This window comes from Giraffa tippelskirchi, chromosome 2 (assembly GCF_054371585.1).
Source record: "Giraffa tippelskirchi isolate mGirTip1 chromosome 2, T2T-mGirTip1v1.2.pri, whole genome shotgun sequence".
NCBI classification, from domain to species: domain Eukaryota; kingdom Metazoa; phylum Chordata; class Mammalia; order Artiodactyla; family Giraffidae; genus Giraffa; species Giraffa tippelskirchi.
Window position 1 is genome coordinate 169,379,931 of NC_137276.1, and position 27,543 is coordinate 169,407,473.

The window sequence follows — 27,543 nt, forward strand, 5'->3', positions numbered from 1 at the left end:
CTTGAATTGTTGTCATGTCTTGGCTGTTGTGCAGTAGAACGTGAGAGTGCAGATAATCTCTTTAGCATTCTGTTTTCATTTCCTTTGGATATATACCCAGAAGTGGAATTGCTGGGTTATATGGTAGTTCTATTTTTAACTTTTTGAGAAACGTTTATTCTGTTTCCATAGTGGCTGAACCAGTTTACACTGCCATCAACAGTGCACAAGGGTTCCCTTTTCTCCACATCCTCACCTATACTCGTTACCTCTTGTCTTTTTGGTAACAGCCATATTAAGAGGTAGGAGGTGTGGTCTCATACCTTTAATTTTCATTTCCCTTCTGATTAGTGATATTGAGCAACTTTTCAGTTTTTTGTTGACCATTTGTCTTCTTTGACAAACTCTGCCCATTTTTTAAATTGGGTTGTTTGGGGGTGTTTTTGCTATTGTATGATTTCTTTATATATTTTGGATATTAACCCTTTATCAGATATATGATTTGCAAATATTTTATCACATTCCATAGGATGCTTTTTCATTTTGTTGCTTGTTTCCTTTGCTGTATAGAAGCTCTTTTATTTGATGCAGTCTCACTTGTTTATTTTTTTACCTTTGTTGGCATGTATATTTCTCAAAAAGACAAATTCTTGAAAGACTCCAATGTACACCCCTGAACCACCATGTTATAATCTGGTTCTTGTCTGTATTCTAATAGATAAAGTTGCTGTATATCAGATTTCATTTCTGAGTAATAATATGGTACAAGCAATAAATGCTTATAAAGTCTAGACCATGAGAGAGAAATTTTAGAGTTTACTCTGAGTAAAAGTCATTGAAGAGTTTTGAATTGAAGGAAGATATGATCTAAGTTGCATTTTGAAATGATCACTCTAGCTACTATATGCAGAACAAATGGAGAGTGGTGGGAAAGTGAGTCACTGAGGCTCTAGTGGGGAAAGCAGTTAGGAGATGATTAATTCCGGCAAAGAGATGGATAGAGGCTTTGAGGGTGTTAATAGTAGAGATGGTGAGAAATGAATGGGTCTTGGGTATATTTTTAAGACAAAAGAAACAGGATTTGCTGACAAATCAGATATGTAGTGTGAGAGGAGTTAAGTTTTAAGTTAAGAATTCAATCTTAAGTTTTTGGCCCTTCAAGTAACTAGAAGGCTAGAATTGCCTCTTACTGAAGCAGAGAAAATGGGAGAAGAATGGGTTTGGAGGGAAGATTGGGATATTCTTTTTAAATATGTAAAATTTGAGGTGCCTTTTAGACATCCTAATTGTAGTCTGGTGATATGGGCTGATAAGTCTGAGGTGGAATGGACTGATCGAGCATGGATATAAATTGCAGACCGATTCTTTACCATTTGAGCCACCAGGGAAGCTCATCGACATATTTATGACATTTTAAATCATAAGGATAGATGATATTGTCGAAAAAGCAGATGTTGATAGAGACTCAAGAACTAAACCTTGGAACACTCTAACAATTAGAGGGTGGAGAGATGAGGACAACCCAAATGGAGACAGAAAAGGATTAGCCAGTGAGGTGGGAAGAAAAGCAGAACAGTATGATAGCCTATAAGTTAAGTGAAAAAAGTACTGAAAGTTTTATCAGATAGTAGAGTAAGATGAAAACTGTTCATTGATCATTGGATTTAGCAATATGGAGACTATTAGTGACCTTGATAAGGAATATTTCAGTGGGGTGATTGGGACAAAAGGTATGACAGGAATGGGTTCAAAAGAGAATGTAAAGAAAAGAACCAGAGACAGTTGAGAAGAGACAACTCTTTGGAGGGCTTTTGTTAAAAAAAAAGGAATAGAGAAGTGGTATGGTAGCTAAGGGAAGACATGAGGTCAAGTTTTAAGATGGGAAAAATTATGGCATGTTTGTTTGATGATGGGAATTATCCAACAGGAAAAATTTGATGATGAAAAAGAGAATTGATAGAGCTACCTCTTTGATAAGAAAGAAGAAATGGGATTTCATGCTTAAGAAGGGGATTTGGCCTTAGGGACACAGACAGTTATCTATAAGAACTGCAAGGAAAGCAGATTATGTGGTTACAGATGCAGAGAGTAGATAGATAAGGGAAGAACAGTTTGTAAACATTCTTTTCTGCTTGCATCTGTCTTGGGAAGCAAGCTTACTAGCTGTGCTTGAGGATAGGAAGAGAGTTATTGGAAATTTGAAAAAGAGGAGTAAGTGTGAAATAGTTATCTAGAAGAGGAAAAGTAGAAATCGACTATGGAACTGACTGAAGGACAGCTTCAAAAGTAGACTGGAATTTAAAGTGAATCCAGTTAGCTTGAATGTATATTTTTCTGAACATTATATTCAGTTGCAGACATGGAATACAGGAAAAGGTGGATATAATCAAGGTTGAAATGTTGTTTGGTGAATACTACGTGGAGGGTGAGGAAGGAGTGACAAAAATGACTAATAGTGGAACTTTTGCTTTGTTAAGGAGGGAAGTGAAGATTTGGAAGTGGAAGGGAGAACTTTGGAAGATGTTAGGAACAATGAACTATAGGAACCTTTGGGGTCAGAGATTATTATTAGAGTTGGAGGAGTAGAAAGAAGAAGCTGAAAAGACGGGAGGTGGTAATCAGAGTTAGGGTAAGCTGCTGATATGGAAAGGTCCAGTGCTTTAAGCTGGAATGAGAAGGCTTACCAGTTTTCTTAGTGGCTATAATAATTATTCTGATGGATTGATTTGTTAGGTTCATGACTACAAAGAAGGAACTCCAGAAGAGAAGACCTACTATATAGAATTATGGGATGTTGGAGGCTCTGTGGGCAGTGCCAGCAGTGTGAAAAGCACAAGAGCAGTATTCTACAACTCTGTAAATGGTAAAGCTTTTTTTATTTTTACCATATTTTAGTGATCTCAGATCATCTGATGTGGAATGCTGGACTCAGTTTAAGAAAGATATAGTATATTCACAGCTCTTAAATCTGCATAACACATTCCAGTTTGTGTTTTCTAAACTCTAACTATGTATTTCAGAACATTAGATATTTGCTTTGTCTAAGTGCCTCTGTTTACATTATTGTCATAAATTAAATATTGAAACATAAAATTGTATTTTAGGTACTCGACATAAAACATGGAACTTTCAAAACACTGTCCCCCTGGGGGTGCTTGCTGTTGCTTTAGTCAACTGAGTATATACCATTAGGAGTCTCATGGTCTAAGCCAGATGTCACAGAGATACTGAGATTTCTTTCATCTGCACCTTAGAGAGAGGCCTATGTAATTATAAAAGCTACCTAAGGATGTTTTCAGGGGTGCAGAAATTTCATCCAGTATGTACAAATACCTGGAGCAGACTTCCAGATAGAAGTGTGTAATAGGACATGATTGCAGTTCATAGGAGTGCCTCCTCTGTGTCAAGGAACTAAACTATTGACACCTGTGATTTACCTGTAGTTTTTCTTTCTTTTAATCTTTTTTAAATTGAGTTTTTACCTTTTTTTTTTTACTGTGAAATATAATTTCAGCTTCTCTTTGATTGATATACCAACAGATTTAGCTTCTTACCCTTCCTTTCTGATAGATGCTTAGTTATTAATTGGGCTTCATTTATACTATACTTAGATCTCATTCAATAATAGGTAAGCATTGTAATTATACAGTACCATCTTCATTACTTATATTCCTCTTTCAATATCTTATCTCCCATATCATAAGGTTTTGTAGATACTACAAAAAGTAGAGAAGGCTCTTGTTACTGGATACATACTATAGAATACAGGATGAGTTGTGATAGTTGTATCAGACCTGTGTCACATTTAACTCAGAATTCTATCTGAAAGTGTCACAATCTAACTGAAGAAACAAAATATTCATAAATGAAACAAAATAGTTTAAGATGGTGACATTAATATATGATATCATAAAACATGATAAAGTACATGATAATAGCATATATTAATAGAATGTATATAAGTGAAAAAAGAGATAAGACTGGTATAGTGTTAGGTAACTAATGTTAAAGAGCAGGAGAGAAAGAAATAAGGCCTGGTTTATTATATTGGTCAAATGACTTGTCAACATTGGTATCAATCTGATTTGGCAAAGAGAAATTTGGATAAATGACACTTTTGCTGTTTGATCTTTTTGAGAAAAAATTAGGATAAAAATTATAAATAAAGTTAAGGACTGTTCAAATCCTAGAAACTAAATGGAATTCTGAATTGTAAACTTAGTAAGTACTGAAGAAATCCATCTAAATCCATATTTATTTGGTTATCTTTTTTATACCTACTATCCATTAGTGATTTGTGTCTTCCTTGAATATTATTGAAATAATTTCATATACCCTCTGTTAGTTTTACAGGTAAGACTGAGATACATTCCTGCTTCTTAAAAATAATCCCTATTAAGAACAATCTTAATAGGGATTTACAGACACAGAAAACAAAATTATAATAACAAAGAGAAAGGTGGGGAGGGATAAATTAGGAGTTTGGGATTAGCAGATACAAATACTATGTATAAAATAAATAAATAATAAGGTCCTACTGTATAGCACAGGAAACTATATTCAATATCTTGTAATAACCTATAATGGAAAAGAATCTCATGTATATATGTATAAATATATCTGAATCACTTTGCTGTACATTTGAAACTAACACAGTATTGTAAATCAATGATACTTTAATTTTTTTAAAAAAAGAGAAAAATCAGCTGCTGAGTTCTTTGAGCCTACCTCTGGAACAGTTCTCTTGTTAGAAGCATTCAAGGTTCTTTACTCAATCTACCATCCTTAGTTTTCTAAGAAACAGGGCATAAGGATCATTCCATTCAAATACACAGTCTATTCTTAGCAATAACTTTCTTCCCTCAGTATCCTACCTCTTTCCACTGTGATGATGAGGCTGATAATCCCTAAAGGAGACCTGTAAAGTGTCTCTCGCTTTCTGTTTTTAAAGATTTAGCACATATTCTGATCAGCTGTCACCCTGACTTCTTTCCTTTGAGCCTCACGGTGTCCCTTCTAGTTCATAATCTACCAAGCATGGACTCTCAGCCCAAATGAAAGAAGGGACATAAGGAAAAGGGTGCTCAGTGCCCTTAAAAACTCAAAAGCCATAAATAGAGATCCTCGAAACATCTAATAACTCATTTAGGCCTTTGTAATTTTTTCGCTCTCCCAGCCAAACCCATTCATATGTTTGTATTTATATGTAGGAAATAAGGAGAGGAGAAAGTATCTGCCATTCCTTTGCCCTGAAGTGACTTTATTCTGCTTTCCTCCAGTCTTTCACTGTCAGATTGCTGCTGCTGCTGCTAAGTCGCTTCAGTCGTGTCCGACTCTGTGCGACCCCATGGACGGCAGCTCACCAGGCTCCGCCGTCCTAGGATTCTCCAGGCAAGAATACTGGAGTGGGGTGCCATTTCCTTCTCCGGTGCATGAAAGGGAAAAGTGAAAGTGAAGTCGCTCAGTCGTGTCCGACTCTTAGCGACCCCATGGACTGTAGCCTACGAGGCTCCTCCATCCATGGGATTTTCCAGGCAAGAGTACTGGAGTGGGGTGCCATTGCGGTCAGATTACTTGATTGCAAATTCTGGCTGTCCCACTTACCAGCCTCTCTGAGCCTGTTTCCACATGTGTAAAATAAAGATAATAATTCTTATTTCATAGAACTGTTCTGAAAATCAAATTAGATGACACATGGAAAGCACAATATGTAGTACATAAATACTGAATAAATATTAGCTATAGTTTTTGATAGTAGCTCTTGATTCCTTTTTTAGTCTGTCCTTGTTTCCTTAATGTGTATCAGAGCCCCTCATTGAGGAAGGTAGAGTGAATGCAATTGGACCGGGGAGCCAGTGTCAGATCTCTATTTGTTCCAGATGCCAGGAGAGATGCAGATTTAACTTGAGCCACCTGGAACTAGTCAGCTATAACTTGCACAAGCACCTTAGTTGTATAGTGTCTGTAAAACCTAGAGGAGCCAAATAATTCTAACTCTCATGCCCTTCTTTTTTCATATTTACATGTCTTAACATTTTGAAGATGGGAGAATCATCAGTTTCACATTCTCTCTTCACAGTAGAATCTGGGTAATATAGGAAAGAGTTGGGGTTTGTTTAAAAACATAGAGTCTCTTGACCACAAGATGATACTCTAAATTTCACTAGGCATTAAAACATTTCCTCTATTGTATATATTGTATCATAATTACCTGCTTTGCCTTTCTGTCTAGGATCTCAGCTGATTCTATCTAATTATACTTCTAAACCTCATTATATTTTACAGTTTTTCTCAATCTCTATGAAAATCCATCTATTTTCTACTATTCATACTTCTTAACTATCTTTTCCTATCTCCTCCTCGTGGCATATTTCTTTTGTTGTGTTTTAACTAAATCTCTTACAGATTGAGCAAGCTTACATAGCTAGGCATTAATTCAGAGAACTAAATGATTAGACTTTTAAGTTGATCAGGTCCAGGTAACCTTCAAGAAAACATCTTGTCAGCTAAAGAATAGGAACTTGTATCAAATTAAATCAATACCATTTAAATAAATTTTTATTATTAAATATTTTAATGAATAAATAATAGGTGTATGTATGATGTCTATGACAGATGCATGGTGTAGAAAAATAATCTTTTTGAATGAATATACTCTCCTATATACTTAAAGTAATTTTGATTCTTTTTACTGATGAAGTTCTGTAATTAGGACCAGGCAGAGTAGGCACTCATTAAGTGTTTAATGAAGGAAAAAAAGACATTCTAAAAGCTTAATGAAATTTTTGTCAGCTCTTGTAGAATTTTTTAAAAGTTATATAACTGACAAAAAAATTTAGTTAATTATCTGTGAATAATTATTTGCAAAAACTTACAGAGGAAATTTTTAAATAATCATGTCTGAGTTTGTTAGTCATCCCATAATGCATTCAGTAAGCAATCTAATGCTTTGTCACTTGTGAAATGAAGAGGAAATGTTAAAATATTGACATTATTTTCTCTGATTATTTTAGGTATTATTTTAGTGCATGACTTAACAAATAAGAAGTCATCCCAAAACTTGTACCGTTGGTCATTGGAAGCTCTAAATAGGGATTTGGTGCCAACTGGAGTCTTGGTAACAAATGGGTAAGCCCAAATTACTCACAATTGGTTTGAAATGCTATAGCAGTCACAAGAATGTACCTTCCAAAATAACAATTTTGTAAGATGTTTGATTTGCAAATGTTTTCTCTCAGTCTGTAGTTTGTCTTTTCATTCTCTTAGCAGAATCTCTCACAAAACAATAGTTTTTCATGTTGATGAAGTCTAGTTTCTCTTTTTTTCCTTTATGTATTGTGTTTTGAGAATCATGTAGAACTGTTTGCCTAATATGTGTTTCTTTTAGAAGTTGTATAGTTTTGGGTTTCCTTCTAGATCTGTGATTCACTTTGAATTAGTTATAATGTTGTGAGGGTTTAGTTGAGGATGACTTTTGTATCTGAGTGTCTCATTCCAAATTATTTGTTTTTCTGAATTCTTATCTTCTCCAAAATGGTAGATAAATACAGTAGCCTGAAAGATGCAAGGTTTTTTGTTTGTGCCAAAGTGGTATTGTACGTATAATATGAAAACCTGGTTATCTGTCTCTTTTGATGTTAAGGTGTTACCAGCCTTATCCATTCATGATAAAATTACTAATTTGTTTTTTACCTAATGATTTAAAAAGAAAAAAAGGATTTCAATACCAAATTTCAAATTGGATGTAAGATTTAATGAAAGAAAATGAGTGAAAAGGAAAGCTAAAAAAAGAAATGAGAGAACAGATTGTGTGTGTATATATTTATATATATATTTCATGTAACATATATGTTATGTTACATATATACAATAAATAAATGTATGTTAACTTGCAAGAGATTATGAAAGACTGCAAGTGACAGAAATATATGTGTCAAAGATGATGTTTGTTAAAATACATACAAAAGTTTGTATGTAAGCCAAAGTTAGAGTATGGGGGGGGGGGTCCTAAAGGAGGACACTTTCAAAGCTTTATTCTAGGGACTTCCCTGGCAGTCTAGCAGCTAAGACTCCACACTCCCAATGCAGGGAACCCAAGGTTCAATCCCTGGTCAGGGAACTAGATCCCACATGCCTCAACTAAGAATTCACACACTGCAGCTAAGACTCGGTACAACCAAATAAATAAACATACTTTTTTTTTTTAAAGAACTTTATTCTCTAATAAAGCAATTTTCAGTTTTGGACTATGTCTCCTAAGTCAGCATTGATGTCGGTAAGAAGAAACAAAAGCCTTGAACTCAAACTGTTATTGGTTTTGATGCAGTAATTAGAATGATAATATTTTTATGAAATGGGAGGTAAAATAGTTCAAAACAATTGTGCCCCAAGGCTGAACAGTATTTGAGGCTCTGTAAGATTATTGTGAAGGGCAAAAAGATTTGGTAATTTTGCACACACATACACACAAGATTTAGATTATTTAAAGAGAAAGAAAAGTAATGCCAAAAGAAGGAAAAAGCTATGCTCACCTGGTTTGTATTGGTTGGGTTATGCAATGTTGATTTACTGACATAAGGTGTTGCAACCAGATTTTGCTGACTGTTATAAACTGAGCTTATAATATGTCAGAAATCAAAATCTGTTTTGTTTCTCATACGTGAGTAGAATTTATATTAACTGAATAACATTGGGCTCTATGTTCCTTTCAGTAATAGAGTGACCCAAAGCCACCAACCCCAAGTGATTCTTACTGCCTGTTCTGTGTCTCCATGGCTCTCATGTCAAGACAGACAACTATTTGTTGCTTTATTCTTTCCTTTTACTAATTTTACATTTAAGCTGTTTCCTGTTTCTTTCCCTTTCCATTTGTTGAATCCATCTTTCCCCAGGCAGTAGCATCAGCTATGGTTGATTTATTCTGGCCTTCAGCATTCCTATTTCTTATTTTCCTGAAATGATCTATTTTTCTTTGCTATTCACAGACAGAAATGAGTATGGTGGATGTAAAGCTTATGTGTACTCCAGAAGGTACCCAGAAGCTTGGCATTCCCCTCTGCCAAAAAGCTTGACTGCGTGCTAGGTTCCTGGGTTTTCTGTCCACTGAGGTTTGAATCCACTGTCTGTATCTCCTCAGAAAAATTCCTGAGCTGTTAGCCTTAGAAGACAGAGTTTTAGGAGAAGTCAGTCAACCTACTTTCATATACCTGGTGGGCTCTCAGTTTATTCAAGTAGTCCATAAGGACCCAGGGACAAATTTTGAGTAGTTGAATTAATAGTTGGAATTTGAAAGATGGTGAAGACTGGTTGAAAAATGAACAGGCATGTGTAAGAAATTGGAAGAAAAGTAGGTTTACAGGTGATGGGTGAGCAAGAGTTAGTGAAGTATATGTAAAATAGTATAAGCTAGTTACATTTAAATATTACACATCTACATCAGAAAAGCTAAATTCTGTTCACCTCTTCATTATTATTTATCACAGGGATTATGACCGGGAACAGTTTGCTGATAACCAAATCCCACTGTTGGTAATAGGGACTAAACTGGATCAGATTCATGAAAACAAGCGTCATGAAGTTTTAACTAGGACTGCTTTCCTGGCTGAGGATTTCAATGCAGAAGAGATCAATTTGGTGTGTATTTTCACTAATGCATGCTTGTTTTATTATCAGGAAAAAGCAAAACCAAAGACTTCCCAAGTGACATACTCACAGAAGAAGCTTTATATTTGAATCTGGCATTTGGGTTTTAGTACAAACAGTAGTGAAGACTGAGCCATACAGATTATGAGATGGGTACAGCCTCCTTGTGTGCTGGTCTGTTGCAATGTTCAGACTTTGTTCTAATGTAAATCACGGGCTTTTTCTTGAAAAGATCTCAAAAATCACACCAAAATCAAAATAATTACGATGACAAAGAGTGGTCACTGATACTGTGCGTTGTTTATTCTTGCTTTAGAAAAGCCTCTTAGCTTCTTAAACTAGAGAGTTTACCTTAAAGGGAAAGCAAACATATAAATGAGAAAATTACAAACTGTTAACTAGGAGTGCTTCATAAGCACTAGTTTATATATATTTATATATATACCATGAATTGAGTCCCTTCTTGAGATATTTAGCTCAATTAAAACTAGACTTTAAAAAGGCTAGGAAAGTTCTCATATAAGCCAGTTAGTGTTGCTGAGGGACTGATCCTGGCCAGCAGTTTCAGTCATGGTTTATATGTCATTGTTCACAAGTAGGATTTCTACGATATATCAGTGCACTGGTATTTCAGCCATGGTGGTGCTGGTTTAATACAACTAAGGGGCTAACATTAATTAAGCACTTATTAGTGCCAGGCACACTGTTTTAGTACTTTATGTACATTGTCTCACATGCATCATCGTCACATCAGTCCTAGAAGATAGGTACTATAAGTATTTCCATTTTAAAAACGAAGACTAGAATAAGAGAGGAGTAACGAAGCCAAGGTTACACAGGTGGAACCAGGTGCTCTAACTCCAGAGCCTGTGCTCTACAATTAAACCTATTTTCCACTTAATTATCCTTCAACTAACATTTAGAATCTTGGATCTTAAAGAATTGTTAGAAATCATCTGGATCACCAAGTACCCAAACCTGACTGCATATTCATATTACCAACAGTATTTGTGAAAATTTTTGAATAAGTGCCCTACAACTGGAGCTTTTTATTCATAAGGTGTGACAGAAGGACCAGGACTCTGTAATTTTAACAAATGACTCAGGTTATTCTGATGCCCTTTTTCTGTGATTCAACATTGGTGAACGCTGCTAGGTTCAACCCCACCTCTACCCCCATAACTGAGTTAGCTTCTGCCTGACATTCCACTGTTTTTCTTTTTTTTATACAATCTTCTTTGCAGTGGAGGTGCCTTTTTTTCCTCAGCTGCCAACATTATGTCCTAGGTAGTCAGGACTGGACCATCATAGTCCAAAGAATTCCTATTACATAGAATATATAATATCCTTCTTGAAGAAGTTCTGAGGTTACTTTTTTTGAACATTGTTTCCAAAGGGAAATTTGCCATTGAATATGCTTAATTTGTTCCAGCAATTACTTTTAATGTATTTTAGAATGTATCTGTTTCAGTACCTATGAGTTTCTATGACAATCACCTAGCTATATGCTTTTCCTGTTTTACTTGCAAAGGCAGGGCCATCTTTAATTGTTAACAAGATGTAAAGGTACTCAAATAGTGGTACTTTGGCACACATGGTCTCCACAGTGTTCACATACAACATACTTAAAGCCTTCTATCAGCTTACACTTTCAAGAGCACAGAAGAAACAACAAGAGGGTCTTGAGGATGCAGAGAAGAAAAAAATGAGGGGGAAAATTAGATAAGCTTTTCAAAAAGAGATAGCAGTCAAAAAGACTCAGCAAGTAAATATAAAGTCTCAAGTAAAAACTGATTTAACAGTATTAATGCTAACATCTTTGGCTCCTATATGAATTTACTTAACATTATTAAACAGTAAGAATTAACATAATTGTATACCTCAAAGATAGAATCAAAGCTATCTTGTGTTTGGGGGAAAAAAGGCAAATTGTTTAAATTATAAACAGGGAGGCAATTACTTATTGTTTTATATCCTGCTAGGCTTGTTATGGGCTTCCCTCATAGCTCAGTCGGAAAAGAATCTGCCTGCAATCCAGGAGACCCAGGTTTGATTCCTGGGTTGGGAAGATCCCCTGGAGAAGGAAATGGCAACCCACTCCAGTATTCTTGTCTAGAGAATCCCATGGACAGAGGAGCCTGGCAGGATACAGTCCATGGTCGCAAGAGTTGGACACGACTTAGCAACTAAATCACCACCAGGCTTATCATGTCTAGCACAAATTTTTCTCTGTTACATGTTTACTTCAAAGTGATCATTTGGAAGCATCTTCCCTAGTTAAGATTTCTTTCTCAAGCTTAGGCAAGCATTTAGAGCTATTAATTTTCAAGCTTTGCCCTCAGTCATGATTAATAGATAGTTTATAGTTCTTTGAGATCTAAAATTCTCATCCTAAAATTATAGGATTTCTCTAGCTTGGTCAACTTGAAATTGTTGAATTAAGTTTTGGAGAGGTTTTGTTTTTTGTTTGATGTTTGATTGAATTTTTGTATTTAGTACTTTAGCTCTATGTGGAATCATATCTGAAGTCTTTTAACCATCTGACGATTATGTAATCAATATCCGTTTTGTAAAACATATCTACTTAAGGTTTGTCTTTTATATGCCCCAGCTACTATATAAATGTTCAAACATTATTTCAAATACAGTGGGTTACACAATATTTCAGTCTATTTAATCCATATAGAGAATTATCTTTTATTATGTTAAGTGCTTTTGTGTCTAAAAATTCAATCTGATGGCATTTTCTTGGGATGAAGAAAGAAGGAAACTAATATTTCAGTTCCTGCTATGTGCTGGACATGCACTATCTCCTTTAATTTTCACAAAAATCCTGTGAGATGAGTATTGCTATCCCCATTTCACAAATTAGTAAGCTTAATTTTAAAGGTTTTATAACGTAACCAATGTCACACAATCTAGAGATATTGGGATAGATACTCATTCAGAGCCTGCTGGCTTCTGAGACCTCTGATTTTTCTTTTACTCTAAAATCTTTGAAATTTATTGTAGTCTCTTTTTTCTTTTGTGGTTTTGGAAAATGTATTTTAGCTTCTAACCAAAATTTAAAATGTGAGCCTTGAAATATTGTATATTGGTAAAATAGATGATTGTTATAAAATATATTGGAAAGGAATCATGTGGGTATTTATCAGAATAAATTACAAATAAATTACAGTCAGAATAAATCCAACAATAATTAGGTCCCAAGGAACACAGATGATTTACAACTGAAAAATTAAATACTGTCCTTGCAAAGGAGCCTGTATCGTATCCCCATGGGATATGGGTTAAGACCCATGGAGTTGGGTCTTAAGTGGCATTTGAGGTAAAAATCGAAGTAGTCAATCTCTTGAGGTGGCAAGTCAGTATTGACAAGCAAAGGCAATTCAACATTGGATTTCCAGGAAAAGGATAGTAAACCATTTAAGGTCTTTACTAATCATTGCAATGTACTAGTCACTTCATTATACTATTTCAGATTATTTTCTTTTCAGAGCCCCATTTTCTCCTCTTTTTATTCTAGTAATATCTGTTGTTTCTTATTTAATTACTATTAAAAATAATAATGATATTTTAAAATAAACTTATTATCTGTTATTATTATCACAAGTATATCTATTGTTTATTATTATCTTTATGGCCCACCAAGGATGTAGTGCCTTGCATTCAGTGAGTGAGAAACCCCTGCAACTGTTCTGTTTGTTTTTTACTCCTCTTACTCCTTTACTCCCTATTTTCATGCTTCCTACTCTTCCTAAGAACTTCATAGTACTTAAGTTAGTTGAGTACTGGTAAATAACTAGTAGTAAATAGTGAAGTGTTGTTTATTTTTGATAGCTCTGTTTCTGCTTTTCAAGGTAAATGTAGGTAAGTCACGTAAGTAGTATCTTGGTTTTGTTGTTATTAAGACATTACCAATCCTGTCTTCCTTTATGAAGTTATTTGATGATGAATACATTGGTTCAGTGTCCTCTAAAATTGCCTAAATAACAAAGAATAAGTGGCCTTATCTTCCTTTAGCACTTTCCTTTTTGCTCTGTGTATCATAATTTGAAAAATTACTTGAATATTTTATGAGAGTATGATGCCTAATATTTTATTATAGAAATGTGCAAGAGGAACAGTAATGACTAACAAAAAGCTTATGTTTCCTAACGTTTAATTGTGGATCTTATGTTTTATCTTCTAGGATTGCACAAATCCACGGTACTTAGCTGCAGGTTCTTCCAATGCTGTCAAGCTCAGTAGGTTTTTTGATAAGGTAATGGCTTCAATTATTTTTAGATTTAATTTATGTACCATGAGAGTTGAAATTCTTTGCAGAATGCTTTGTCTTTTTATTCCTTCATCCTGAACTTCACGGCTTGAATAATACTTGTTTTGATCTCTCTTATCTGTTTGTATAAGACCTGCTGTTTGTCAAGACCTGCTGACATGTTTATTCTATCACCAGTGTTCTCTAAGCAAAGGATGAAACCTACTAGATTCAAATAGTTTTTTTTTTAAGATACCTAATTCCCTCCTTAAAACAATTTATGTTTCCATATTTTCTAGCTCTTTTTGCACTCATTCACTACCCCCAAGCCCCCATAAAACGCACTAAACTGAGGAGATTCTGCTTAAAGTCCTGAGTTATTTTGCTCACCCAGCTACTAATATTATCCCACATAAATGTTACTATTACTTTTAAGGCTATGTCATCTTCTTGATTCCCTAATTTTCCCTATCAGAAACCTTTGCATTCCAGTTATTGACTCTTACCAGCATCATCTTATTGTCCTGAACTGGAATGAAAATGTAGAATGATTCAGCATACTGGTAAATTAGAGCACTGTTTGTCTTTCCTTCACAAGGCCATATGTCTGCATTGTATATAATATTGACCAAGTTAAACTGTTCACCCAATGTTGACAATATGCAGTAAAGTAAAATAGGATGTATTTCTGTATTATTATTGAAAAAACATAGTTTCTGTATTATATTTCCTTTTTATAAGTAAATCTCCCAAGAAAAAAATTTCCCTCCTCATAGCTCTGTCATATGAGTCATTCTTCTTTTAGCTATTTAGAGGTCTAAATATTTGGCTCTTTTGTCTAATAGGTCAACATAAGATAGGCCCCACAGCCCATCCCTGTTTAAAATTAGACCACTGGGAAATTTCTGCTTTATTGCATAAACTCCCAACTGGTGTGTGGCAAAAAAGGTACAGGTTTACTGAGGTGGTGATCCCCTCAGTTCTCAGAGCAGCCAAGGCCCCTGGGCTGGCTCTACCATTTACCCCATGTCACACACACATATTAGTATTCTCTAAATGTGCCATGACTGAAAAAAAAATGGTAGGAAGCACTGCAAGGAACCAAGTTTTCTCTCCGCATTGTTTTCACAGTTAAAACATATGAGCTCCTATTTGGTTTAGATCCATGACCACCATGGTGACTCAGACAGTAAAGAATCCACCTGCCAATGCAGGAGACCCAGGCCCAATCCCTGGATTGGAAAGATCCCCTGGAGAAGGGAATGGCTACCCACTCCAGTATTCTTGCCTAGGAAATTCTATGGACGAAGGAGCCTGGTGGGCTCGAGTCCATGGAATCAAGAATCAGACACAACTGAGTGACCAACATATACCATCTGTGTCCCCTAGGAACAACATCTTATATTAATAGATCTGTGTCTGACATGGAAAGATCCCACAATATATTGTCTTAAATTTAAATAATTTATTAATTTTATTTTTTACTTAAAAAAATTTTTTTTTTCTATTTTCTGGCCATACCTCATGGTATGTGGGATTTTAGTTCCCCCACCAGGGATCAAACCCATGCCCCCTGCAGTGGAAGCACAGAGTCTTAACTTCTGAGCCTCCAGGGAAGTCCCTTAAATCATTTATTAATTTTAAAATTAAAAAAATAAAATGTGATAAGTTATATCCCAGAGAAACAATGGATTATAGGCCAGTGTGATTCAAGTTGTCAGGCAAAGCTTTACTTAAAGAAAGATATTAGAGGGAACTTGGTTGGTTTTAAGAAGAGAGCAAGATTTGATAGAATAATAACACAAGTTGAGGGCAAGGAATTATGATCAAAAGGGAAAAGTAACTTCTCTTTTGGTTTTCTAAATCACAACAAAAGGTAGGTGGATTAAGAGGTTGGCCAGACCTCCAGATTGCAGTGGTTGGCTGAAAGCAAAGGACCTAGCAGCTAAATTTCACCCAGTTTTCTCTGCATCTTCCAGAATTTACAGCATTTCTTTTCCAAGAGGGTATCTAATCCTCTTCCACACTCCCTTCACTAATAGTAATTCCTCTCCACTCTAGAGTAATAGAATTTTCCTGTCCTACCCTGGAGAAAAGAAAGAGAATCAGTTCTGTCATAGTTTTTGTGGGGTCAGGTATTTTAGGTGTATACTAATCATGAACCAGCTTTTCTGCCATTGAGGCCAGTGAATGCAACCTTACCCTGAGTCTCTTGTGGCTAAAAGTAACCAAGCCATAGTCTTGAAGATAAGAAGAATCCAGGTGAGATGGCTGTCAGGCCAGTGGGAGCAAGCTGGTACAGGCCTGGAAGAAGATACTCGGCTTTATTCAGAAGAAATTCCTAGCTTCATAATTCTAGACTCTAATGTCTTAATCTCCAAATAATCTGTATTCTAATCTACTGAACTTTTCTTAATCACAACAGCTCTGTGTAAAGAAAATAATACTGCCTCTGTTGACATTGCAGTTTCTCAAGTGTTAGAATTCTTTTTTTTTTAATGTTTTTCATCACATAGACATGAGGTACTGTTAAATTCATTATATTAAGGCATATGTTTTGAAGGCTTCTTTTCAGTAATAGTGATGGATTTTGCTTTATTTTTCCTACTGACCAAATACAAACAGTTCTGAAACTGCTGAATTAAGGGTGCAGGTTAAGTCCATAAGAAGTTAATTGACCGATTTTGACATTGAGTCATCTGTCTCCATTAAGGACCTACAGAATTTACAACTGTGGTTACTGGAGGGATATGGCAGATGACTACACTATACAGACAGAGATCTCTTTAAAGAATAGTTGTGCTATTGTATAGCAAAAGTGCTTTGCTTTTTTTTTTTAATTTATTTTTTAATTGGAGGATATTGCTTTAGACTATTGTTGGTTTCTGCCATACAGCAGAGTGAATTATCTTATGGATTCTTTCTGGTACCTTTTGGGGCTGACTGCTAGAGAGTTTTGAACCAAATTTGCAGCCAAATTTCCAGATTTACACTGGGAATTGCATGGGATCTCATGTCATTTTCTCTCGTTATTTAGTCATTTTTGTTTATTTATTTTTTGACCTATCGTTAATGCTTTTTGGAACTAGAGACAGGCTTTTATAAAAATACTTGCACAATCCTGATCCCATTAGCACCAGGTTTAACTCAGCGTAGTAGATGTCTGTTGCTATTGAAACGACTCTTAACTTGGGTGTACGCCTTTTAGTGCCATCAGTGGTCAGTGCGCTTACTGCTTTTTCAAGGTATACATGCTGAGCCCTTAATATCTTTGTTTCTAACAGGTCATAGAGAAGAGATACTTTTTAAGAGATGGTAATCAGGTCTGTATCTATCTTTTTTGATAAAATGATTTCTTGAATTTGTAGAAAGGTTTGATTGATCTGAAATTAACTTCCAAATTCATTTTTGAGTTTTTTTTAAATAAGTTGGGGTGATGGGGGAGTACTTTGCAGGCCCAACCAACTGACTTTCTTCTGTCTTCTTAAATACAGAAGAAAAACTCAAATCAAAGGAAAATAAGGGCCTTAGAAACAAGAAGAATCCAGAGATAAAAAGTTACATTATAAAATAATAGGAAATAATTTGCTTGAGACCAAAGGTATATATCCATAGTCTGTCACAATGCAAATAATTCATATGAAAGTCCAGCAGTTGACTATTGTGAGTTTCACCTTCATCCTGTCTGATTTAGATTTAAATCTGTCACCAATTGCTCAGCAAATGTTTTTCATTTTAGTAGAATTTATTTTTATTATTTAATCTGCTGTGGTTTTCTGAGTAAAACCTCAAAAAGATAGTTCTTTAAAGAACAACAGCCTGATACACAGAAACAAAAAATAAGGAAAAACAAAAAATAAGGCTATTAGCATTTGAACTCCACCTATTTTGAGTCCTAACATGATTATCTTTCTTGCCTACAGATTCCAGGCTTTCCTGATCGAAAAAGATTTGGGGGAGGAACATTAAAGAACTTACATTATGACTGAATTACGTTCATCGTTTGGAAGAGTGAGCAAGTGGTGGCAGTTTTTCACAGCTTTCTTCTTGCTGTGTCGATTATTAATGTCTCAGCCTTTTAATGAAATCATCTTAAAATGCCACCCTTCAGCCTCACCCCTTAATGGAAAACTGAAAGGAAGTAACAGCGTGGGAGGTCCTCATTCTCTCTATTCTTCACCTTTCTGTCCCTGTTTATAGATTATGTAAAAACCTTGTGGAAATATGAGATGTCAAAATGATGCAGTAAATGAGCAGTGACAGAATGCTGCAGAGAAAATTTACTCTTGCCTAGAACTGGAGGATTTTTATGGGTCTGTAGTTTTCCCACACTCATTGCTGAAGGCTTAATTAAGTACTTCAGAAATGTATCTTTATTGTTTTACCTTCTGAGGGGAAAGGTTATGTTAACCAGCCCTGCGTTGTCCACCCTAAACAATCTCTGTCATTTTCAAAGAAGCAAAATGGTGTTATTTGTCTCCACCTTTATCACACAGGCAAGGATGCCTAATAATAGCAACCCTTGTCTCTCTCTCTTCTTCTTTGCAAATGGCTCAGTGGCTGGAAGAAGCAGACTAATAGCTAGAGTTAAATATAAATAGATTAATAATACATGGAGAACAGCAGTACCAGTAAAGAAGAATTCTGCAAGAAATTGACAGTCCACTAAATCCTTCACTCATTAGCTTACAGCTGTCTGCACCCTCTTACTGGTTTCTGTTTGAAAATAGGCAGGGTGAAATCTAAGACCTGCACAAGGGCAGTAAGAGGGATTTATACCCTCTTCAGTTTTTATTTTTATTTTTGAAGGAAAAGTCAACTCCTAAAATGTCCCTTAACTATAGTCCATAAACTAAGAATATTATTCTTTGTGTTAACAGTGCATGTATGGAGAGAAGTAAAAATAAATTCCACAGCAACACATTTACATGAATTATGGACTAGGATTCTTGGATTTCATAATCTAAAGTTTTTGGGGGTGGTGTGTGTGTATATACATAACTGTTCATCGTTACTTTTTTTACCCATCTTTTTTGCTTGTATAATTCCCTTTGGCCCAGTTCTTTATTAATATATAAACCTGTTTTACAAAAACTGTAATTTGCTGCCTTATTCAACAACACCTTTTCACACATATTGTCTCTCTAGCTTTGCTGTAAGACTCCACACTCCTGATTTTGCTCCATATTAAAGTATAATAATAATAAATACACAGTTTCAGATTCTCATTTTAAAACTAGGAAAAAAACACTAAATTCTCTTTCTATTCTGTACTCTGGAAGTCAAGGTGTGCTGAAAATGGATATCAAAATCACAATGTTAGAGAGTGCTTTTAGAAAGGCAGTTTTGGGGATTTGAGAAAGGATTTTAAAGCACTTTTCATCAGCTAGAATATTCTCCAGTCTTTCTTCACATCCTCCCCCACAAGAGTTAGCCCTGATTTCTTTTTTGACATAGAGGAGAGCTATGTAAATCAGGATCTGTATGTGGAATTTGGCACAAGTATGTTGTGACAAAGGCTGTGCAGTTAGGAAGTAGAAACCAAATGCATACACAAAGACCTAAACCAACTGAAGTTCTTTGTGTTCCTTTTTTAAAAAATAAGTCAATAGCCCTTTCTTCCTCTTTCTTTCCCTTAATTAAGAAAAAGATCTATTCCAATTTCTGTATTTTCTCCCTTATTGAAAAATAACCGATCCCTGATGGCTTCAGGATCAACTTTGAAAAATTAACAGTACTTCATTTCTTCTTACTGTCAGGCTTGACTCCTGAATTATAGTTTTCTAAGGAAAAATGATTTTTAATACTCTACAGTAAGTTTGTTGCAGTATCAGTCAGTTCAGTCGCTCAGTCGTGTCCGACTCTTTGCGACCCCATGAATTGCAGCAGGCCAGGCCTCTCTGTCCATCACCAACTCCCGGAGTTTACCCAAACCCATGTCCATCGAGTCGGTGATGCCATCCAACCATCTCATCCTCTGTCGTCCCCTTCTCCTCCCGCCCCCAATCCTACCCAGCATTAGGGTCTGTTGCAGTATTAGTAGCAGCAGAATAAGGTTGTTTGCCAAAATGAATGTTATTAGCCAGAATTCTTCAAAAAGAATCTTTTGAAGCATAATTTTTGCCAAGACTTCCAGAGACCTGCTCACAAAAATTGCTTTTAGGTAATAAACAAGCGTAAATACCAAATACTTCCTTAGAAGTGTTAATTAAATCTTCAATTTTCTTGCTTTCTTGATGGAACAAATTGTTAGCAATAGAGAAAGTTTTTTGTTTTCCCCTGTTGTGATTCAGATGTCTAACCAGTGTTCTTACTCACTGTGGAGGCAACCAGATACGAAAACATTTGTCCACTCATCTGCCCCTCAGGTTGCTTGGTTTGCAACCCAGCTAAGGATATGGGTCGGTCTTTCTACTTTAGTGCTCTAAGGAAAGAGCTGCTCCCAGAGGGGTTGATCCATACCGGCTTTATTCAGGTTCTCAGAAGTCCCTGAACTTGAGGCATCTTTGATATAATCCAGGTGCCTTGACACTGCTGTTTTTCTGTCCATTCTTAAAATGGACTTAATAGAACTGATGTGCTGGGCTGGGCCATCAGACTGAGGTAAAGAGCTAACCCACCTCTACGATCAGAGGTTTTGAGTCTTCATTTCAATAGTGTGTGATTTAGCACCCAGCCCAGGTAGGGCCTTGTATGGGTATCTAAATGCTGGTTTAAAGCACAAGTAGCAACTGTTTTGAGAACTTTGAAGATCTAACAGGATGTCTGCATTGATTTGATATCTGTTAAAAGTCAAAGGAGGATACCCTTTGGGGGAAGGAGGAAAAGGAAGTAAAAATTCATTTCTCCCTAATCCCAAAACTGAGTTAAATTACTGTGGTAGGAGAGGAAGGGTTGCAGGAAGCCTAGTCCTGGGAGAACCCTGAACCTTACATATTCTCTGGTATGTTGGCCTAATGCAGAAATGGGAGTTGGAGCCTGTCAGGGCTGCTCCATAGAGTAGGAAAGAGATCCAACTTTGAGTTACAATTAATTAGCACCTTCATTTAAGAACTCAAAGAAATGACTTTCAAACTCAAAAATGCATGAAAGTCCTCTGAAGTGTTTAAAATGCAAAGACTCTGAAATTTCTTCTGCCTCCTTCACTCAAGTCTATGTATTGGGTTGGCCAAAAAGTCTCTTTGGTTTTTCCCATAAAGTCTTATGGAAAAACCAGAATTAACTTTTTGGCCAACCCTATTATATGCCTTAGGGCCGGGATTTTATATTTTTAACAGACAAACTAGGTGATTTTAATGCAGGTAGTTCAGAATCCAGCCTTTGAAAAGAACTAATTCATATCTAAAAAAGTAAGGAATACATGGATTGTAGACTCTAATGCAGAGTTCATCAAAGTTCATGTTTGGGTTCCTCTCATAATCACCCCATAACGAACTGAGCCATGCCTCCCTCTCAAGACTATACACACCACAGCAATCGTAACCTGATTGTCACATCCTCTATTCACTAAACAGGAGATACTTGTCTTTGATGTACTACTACCCATTTTTACTACCACTTTCTACCCTCTGGGTATATCTATTTCTAATAAAATGCCATGTCATCTTATACATAGCCCCTCTCTTACACCATATTTGTTTTCTCAGCTGGCTAACCACTGAGCTTTACCAAGGTCATCAAAAGTCATGGTGAAGAATGAAACCCCTAAACTTCAACAAAGATCTAAAATCTTGCTCAGTACCATCAAATAGATCAGCTAATCTGTCAGTTTCATTTTCTTCTTGGAAGCATCAGTTCCGATGTCCTCCATCCTCTAATTCAGGGGTCCCCAACCTCTGGGATCTGAGGCCTGATTATCTGAGGTGGAGCTGATGTAATTAATAATAGAAATAAAGTGCACAATAAATGGGATGCTCTTGGATCATCCCAAAGCCATCCTCTGCCTCATTTGTGGAAAAATTGTCTTCCACGATACTGGTCCCTGGTGCCAAAAAGGTTGGGGACCACTGCTGTAACTGCATTCTGGAGTGACTGCTCTCTAGGCCTGCCGCCCGTGACAATCGCCAGCTTCCTGGATGCAATGTTTTCCACTTACTTGGTGTGGAGCAGTGGTCCTCCAACTGGGATATGTGCATGTATCTCTTCCAAGAGGTACAAAGGCACAGACAGTTTAAGGGAATCATTTTCCAGATCATTAATTCCCATATGAATGTGTCTTTATTAATGGTGCTTGTGAAGCAGCTCAGTGCTGGTTCTTACTTCCCATCTCTGCATTCACAATTGCCCTTTTCCCACTACAGAAAAGGAGCATCTCCCTAGTAGTGCAATAGAAATATGGCTTATTGTCCCAGGATGCCAACAAAAGGGCATTTCTAAATACCAGTTTTATTTAAGGGTTTTGTCTGTTCCACTCCTCACAATTAAAAAAAAAGCAGAACTCTTAAGGAATAGCTTCTGAGGACAAAGCAAAGAGCTTTCGTAAGAGACATCCATGGCTATATGGCACTTTCTTTCATGTCAAGGCTTCTTACCATGAAAGAAATCTATCAAAATATGGAAGTAACATTTTTATCAAAAATAATTATACAGGCAAAGTATATATAATTAACATTTTTATTTTCCTAGCCCTTTCTGAGTAAATGAGTTAGACAAAGCACCTCCAAGTGAAAAGGTGACAGTTACAGCAATGATTCCAATAGCTGGGTAACAAAACCAATCCAAATCAGGTTTCCAATTATTTGCTTGCAATAAAATTAACTTTGTTGAGTTGTTAACTAATAAGTCATTAAAATAATATTTAACAGTAGATCAGTGTGTGATTTTTGGTGTTTAATTCAGAAGGAATTTCAGTGATATAAAACATCCATTCATAACCACTTATTTATGCAAACAAATTTTCTCAACATTTATGTCTGTAAAAGCAAGAACTAGGATTAAAAGATGTGGAATCCTGTGTCTTTCTCGAAATAAGAATTATTAATTCATGAATATATAAATTAAGATGGGAGGGAGCCATTCACCTCATTAAAAGAAGCATTTCCAGAAAGACTTTGTCTTTTATATTTAATAAGTATTTATCAAAATATATAGTATTTATGGAACACTGTCCTAGAAAAGAATCCTCCAGGGTCCTGTCTGGAGGGTAAGACACTTGCTGATAGCATTCTGGAAGTGCAGTCAGAGAAGGAAAGTGGAGATTTCATCATCACTATACTTGGTTTTCTTTTTCTTGGGGATGGTCTTGATTCCTGTCTCCTGTACAATGTCACGAGCCTCCATCATAGTTCATCAGGTATTCTGTCTATCAGATCTAGTCCTTTAAATCTATTTCTCACTTCTACTGTATAGTCGTAAGGGATTTGATTTAGGTCATACCTGAATGGTCTAGTGGAGGCTGTACAAATAACTGTGAAAAGACGGGAAGCGAAAAGCAAAGGAGAAAAGGAAAGATATACCCATTTGAATGCAGAATTCCAAAGAATAGCAAGGAGAGATAAGGAAGCCTTCCTCAGTGATCAATGCAAAGAAATAGAGGAAAACAATAGAATGGGAAAGACTAGAGATTTTTTCAAGAAAATTAGAGATACCAAGGGAACATTTCATGCAAAGATGGGCTCAATAAAGGACAGAAATGGTAGGGACCTAACAGAAGCAGAAGATATTAAGAAGAGGTGGCAAGAATACACAGAAGGATTGTACAAAAAATTTCTTCACGACCCAGACAATCACAATGGTGTGATCACTCACCTAGAGCCAGACATCCTGGAATGGCAAGTCAAGTGGGCCTTAGGAAACATCACTACAAACAAGGCTAGTGGAGGTGATGGAGTTCCAGTTGAACTATTTCAAATCCTAAAAGATGACGCTGTGAAAGTGCTGCACTCAGTATGTGAGCAAATATGGAAAACTCAGCAGTGGCCACAGGACTGGAAAAGGTCAGTTTTCATTCCAATCCCTAAGAAAGGCAATGCCAAAGAATGCTCGAACTACCGCACAATTGCACTCATCTCACACGCTAATAAAGTAATGCTCAAAATTCTCCAAGCCAGGCTTCAGCAATACATGAACTGTGAACTTCCAGATGTTCAAGCTGGATTTAGAAAAGACAGAGGAACCAGAGATCAAATTGCCAACATCCGCTGGATCATCGAAAAAGCAAGAGAGTACCAGAAAAACATCTATTTCTGCTTCGCTAACTATACCAAAGCCTTTGACTGTGTGGATCACAATAAACTGTGGAAAATTCTGAAAGAGATGGGAATACCAGACCACCTGACCTGCCTCTTGAGAAACATGTATGCAGGTCAGGAAGCAACAGTTAGAACTGGACATGGAACAACAGACTGGTTCCAAATAGGAAAAGGAGTACGTCAAGGCTGTATATTGTCACCCTGCTTATTTAACATATATGCAGAGTACATCATGAGAAACGCTGGGCTGGAAGAAGCACAAGCTGGAATCAAGATTGCCAGGAGAAATATCAATAACCTCAGATATGCAGATAACACCACCCTTATGGCAGAAAGTGAAGAAGAACTAAAGAGTCTCTTGAAGAAAGTGAAAGTAGAGAGTGAAAAAGTTGGCTTAAAGCTCAACGTTCAGAAAACTAAGGTCATGGCATCCAGTCCCATCACTTCATGGCAGATAGATGGGGAAACAGTGGAAAGAGTGGCTGACTCTATTTTTCTGGGCTCCAAAATCACTGCAGATGGTGACTGCAGCCATGAAATTAAAAGATGCTTATTCCTTGGAAGGAAAGTTTTGACCAACCTAGATAGCACATTAAAAAGCAGAGAGATTACTTTGCCAACAAAAGTCCATCTAGTCAAGGCTATGGTTTTTCCAGTGGTCATGTATGGATGTGAGAGTTGGAGTATAAAGAAAGCTAAGCGCTGAAGAATTGATGCTTTTGAACTGTGGCGTTGGAGAAGACTCTTAAGAGTCCCTTGGACTGCAAGGAGATCCAACTAGTCCATCCTAAAGGAGATCAGTCCTGGGTGTTCATTGGAAGGACTGGTGTTGAAGCTGAAACTCCAATACTTTGGCCACCTGATGCGAAGAGCTGACTCATTGGAAAAGACTCTGATGCTGGGAAAGATTGAGGGCAGGAGGAGAAGGAGACGACATAGGATGATATGGCTGGATGGCATCACCGACTCGATGGACATCGGTTTGGGTGGACTTAGGGAGTTAGTGATGGACAAGAAGGCCTGGCGTGCTGCAGTTCATGGAGTCGCAAAGAGTAGGACATGACTGAGCGACTGAACTGAACTGAGTACTTGGTTTTGGTCCTTCTCTCCACTCCCTGGTGTGTGTGAGTCCAGAGCTTCTGCAGAGTGTAAACCTATCTTGTGCCACAATCCAGAAGTGGCATATATCTGGTGTCTCCAACGTCTGGTCCTTTTAAAATTCTTCACTTCACCTGTTCTCCACATCCATTTACTGGATTCCTCTCCTTCTGCCTGGTTTTTAGCATCTTTATTATTGCTCGCCACTTGGATACTGTGATTCTCCTCTGGTCCAGTGTATGATTGCCTTACCCAGTATATTATGTGCCTTACACACAACCTGCTTCTTCCACTGGGTGTCTTTTTGAATGTTAATCACCCTGCCTCTTTCCCTTGCTTTAAATATCTGCCCAAACTCCCCTTTCTGGAAGGCTTCCCTCACTAGACTCCACTCGATTCCATCAGTGCACTAAAAATAGGTCTTTGAATGCACTGCACTTCTCTTTGTACACAATCCTCCCTCGATCCATGCCTTACTGTATGTGACTTGGCTCAGCTATTGCCTCCTCAGGAAGCCTTCCCTGCCCTGCTAGTCAGAGCTCTGCAGTCCCTAATCCCTTCCGTAACACCATGGACTCTTCTTCCTTGTCATAAGAAGAGTCCAAGCACCCCATTGTAATGGCCCATTTATTGGTCAGTCTTCTCCAGTGTGCGCCCTCCTAGAGGAGCAGACACATCTCTGTATCCCCCACACCTCACAGGGCCTGGATATAGCAGGTCCCCAATAGTTGAGAAATAAATATGATTAGATTAAAATAGAAAGCCATCAGACATAGAATCAAAGCTCTGTTTCTGTGTTTTATGTGTTCTCATTTCTCCTATGTGTATATGGCACAATACCTGGCACATAGTGGTACAAAACAAATACTTGTTTTATTGAGTTATTGTTAGAAAACAGAAGACAGGAAATAAAGTGAACCCACTTGGGAAAAACCCCTAAATAGGAAATTGGTAGCTTTAAGTGTTAAGTGTTAGTCGCTCAGTCATGCCCGACTCTTTGTGACCCCATCGACTGCAGCCCACCAGGCTCCTCTGTCCATAAGATTTTCCAGGCAAGGATACTGGAGTGGGTTGCCATTTCCTTCTCCAGGGGATCTTCCCAACCCAGGGATCGAACCCATGTCTCCTGCACTGAAGGCAGATTCTTTACCAACTGAGCTACAAGGGAAGCCCATAACCCACTGATAGGTTTATTTGATTGTAAATATTTTCAGGCCCCTAAAATAATTTTCATTCTATCAAGGATCTCTTACCACTTTCTTACTCTTTCAGAAATCTCTCACATCTTAGGAAAGAACTGAAACACCTCTTAAATCTGCCTTTAAAGCTGGTTCAGAAAGAGCACATGAAGTTTATGGAAAATCAAAGCAGTAAAGCTTTTCCTTTGTCTCTTATTGGTTCCCATCCATTTTTTCCCCCTAATCACCAAACTCTGGCTTCCAGGATCAATAGCAGTTCAAGAGCCAATGTACTCATAAACTCAGATATGCAAGAAATATTTTTCCTGAATTCACTTTTGATCTTGAGTCTGCATACTGCAGAAATAATAAAAACCTAGCCTCAGTAAAGCTGGGGTCTACACCTTCCCCCTTTTCCCCAGGTTTGCGTATAAATTCCAGGGAAGCTTATGTAATACCACAATGTCAGCTGTCTGTGCTGACATATGCTGAGATGTGCTCTAAGTTCCCTGGTCTGCAGGCATCAATCCACACAGTGTGCTTCCAACCTGTCACTTGTTTCTATCAACATGGTGCCTTTGGGCTGGTCTTTCTGCACTAACACCTCAGACACAAGCAAATCATTCTGCTGCTACTGCAGTATGCTGGAGCCTGGGGACCTCTGGAAGATGCTTAGACCCATTTATCTAAAGCAGACTGTGTCAAACTGGCAGCCCATACTCACTCACACCTATATGCATGCTTTTTTGACATAATTGTATCAGTTACCTATCACTGCTTAACAAAACACCCCCAAAACTTTACTGGCATAAAATATGTCATTCTATTTGCTCACAATTCTGTGTGTCCACAATTTGGGCTGGGTTTAGATGGTGGTTCTCCTGCTGGTCTCACCTAGGATCACATATGTGTCGGCAGTCATCTGGCAGCCACATTGCTTCACTCACACATCTGGCAGATAGTGCTGGCTGTTGAGTGCCTGGACAACTCAACAAAGGCAACGTAGTATAAACTCTTTAAGAATCTTATTTCCTTATGCCTATATCTCTCTAATAAGAGACCCAAAGGTTATTTTGTCCAGGTGGTATCTCATTCTCTTTGTCCAGATGGTATCTCACTTTCAAGGAGGCTAGCCTGCATGGTAGTCTCAAGCAGCAAGAAATGGGAAAATCCTAAAGCACAAGCATTTTTCAAACCT

At 37.0% G+C, this 27,543-nt stretch overlaps 2 protein-coding genes across 15 annotated transcripts in view; one reads left to right on the top strand and one right to left on the bottom strand.

Annotated features, from left to right (window-relative positions):
• Positions 1-19,087, top strand: part of RABL3 (RAB, member of RAS oncogene family like 3) — a 37,650-nt gene extending 18,563 nt beyond the window's left edge. For 2 of the 6 annotated variants that reach the window (XM_081571888.1, XM_081571884.1), the window contains 6 exons: positions 2,713-2,842; positions 6,993-7,107; positions 9,462-9,612; positions 13,814-13,885; positions 17,164-17,202; positions 17,803-19,087. In XM_081571888.1, coding sequence (XP_081428014.1) covers positions 2,713-2,842; positions 6,993-7,107; positions 9,462-9,612; positions 13,814-13,885; positions 17,164-17,202; positions 17,803-17,868 — 573 coding nt within the window. In that variant the 3' untranslated portion in view covers positions 17,869-19,087. Of the gene's footprint in view, positions 1-2,712; positions 2,843-6,992; positions 7,108-9,461; positions 9,613-13,813; positions 13,920-17,163; positions 17,207-17,573; positions 17,618-17,802 lie in introns of all 6 variants that reach the window. The other 4 variants (XM_081571883.1, XM_081571885.1, XM_081571886.1 and 1 more) reach the window with 4 other exon arrangements.
• The window catches only part of GTF2E1 (general transcription factor IIE subunit 1), a 156,533-nt gene that overhangs the window by 109,722 nt on the left and 19,268 nt on the right, over positions 1-27,543 (bottom strand). For 4 of the 9 annotated variants that reach the window (XM_081571871.1, XM_081571869.1, XM_081571870.1 and 1 more), the window contains exon 3: positions 16,082-16,183. The exons of the other annotated variants lie outside the window; for them this stretch is intronic. The gene's annotated coding sequence lies outside the window, so the exon portion shown is untranslated. The remainder of the gene's footprint in view (positions 1-16,081; positions 16,184-27,543) is intronic. 9 annotated transcript variants of the gene reach the window in all.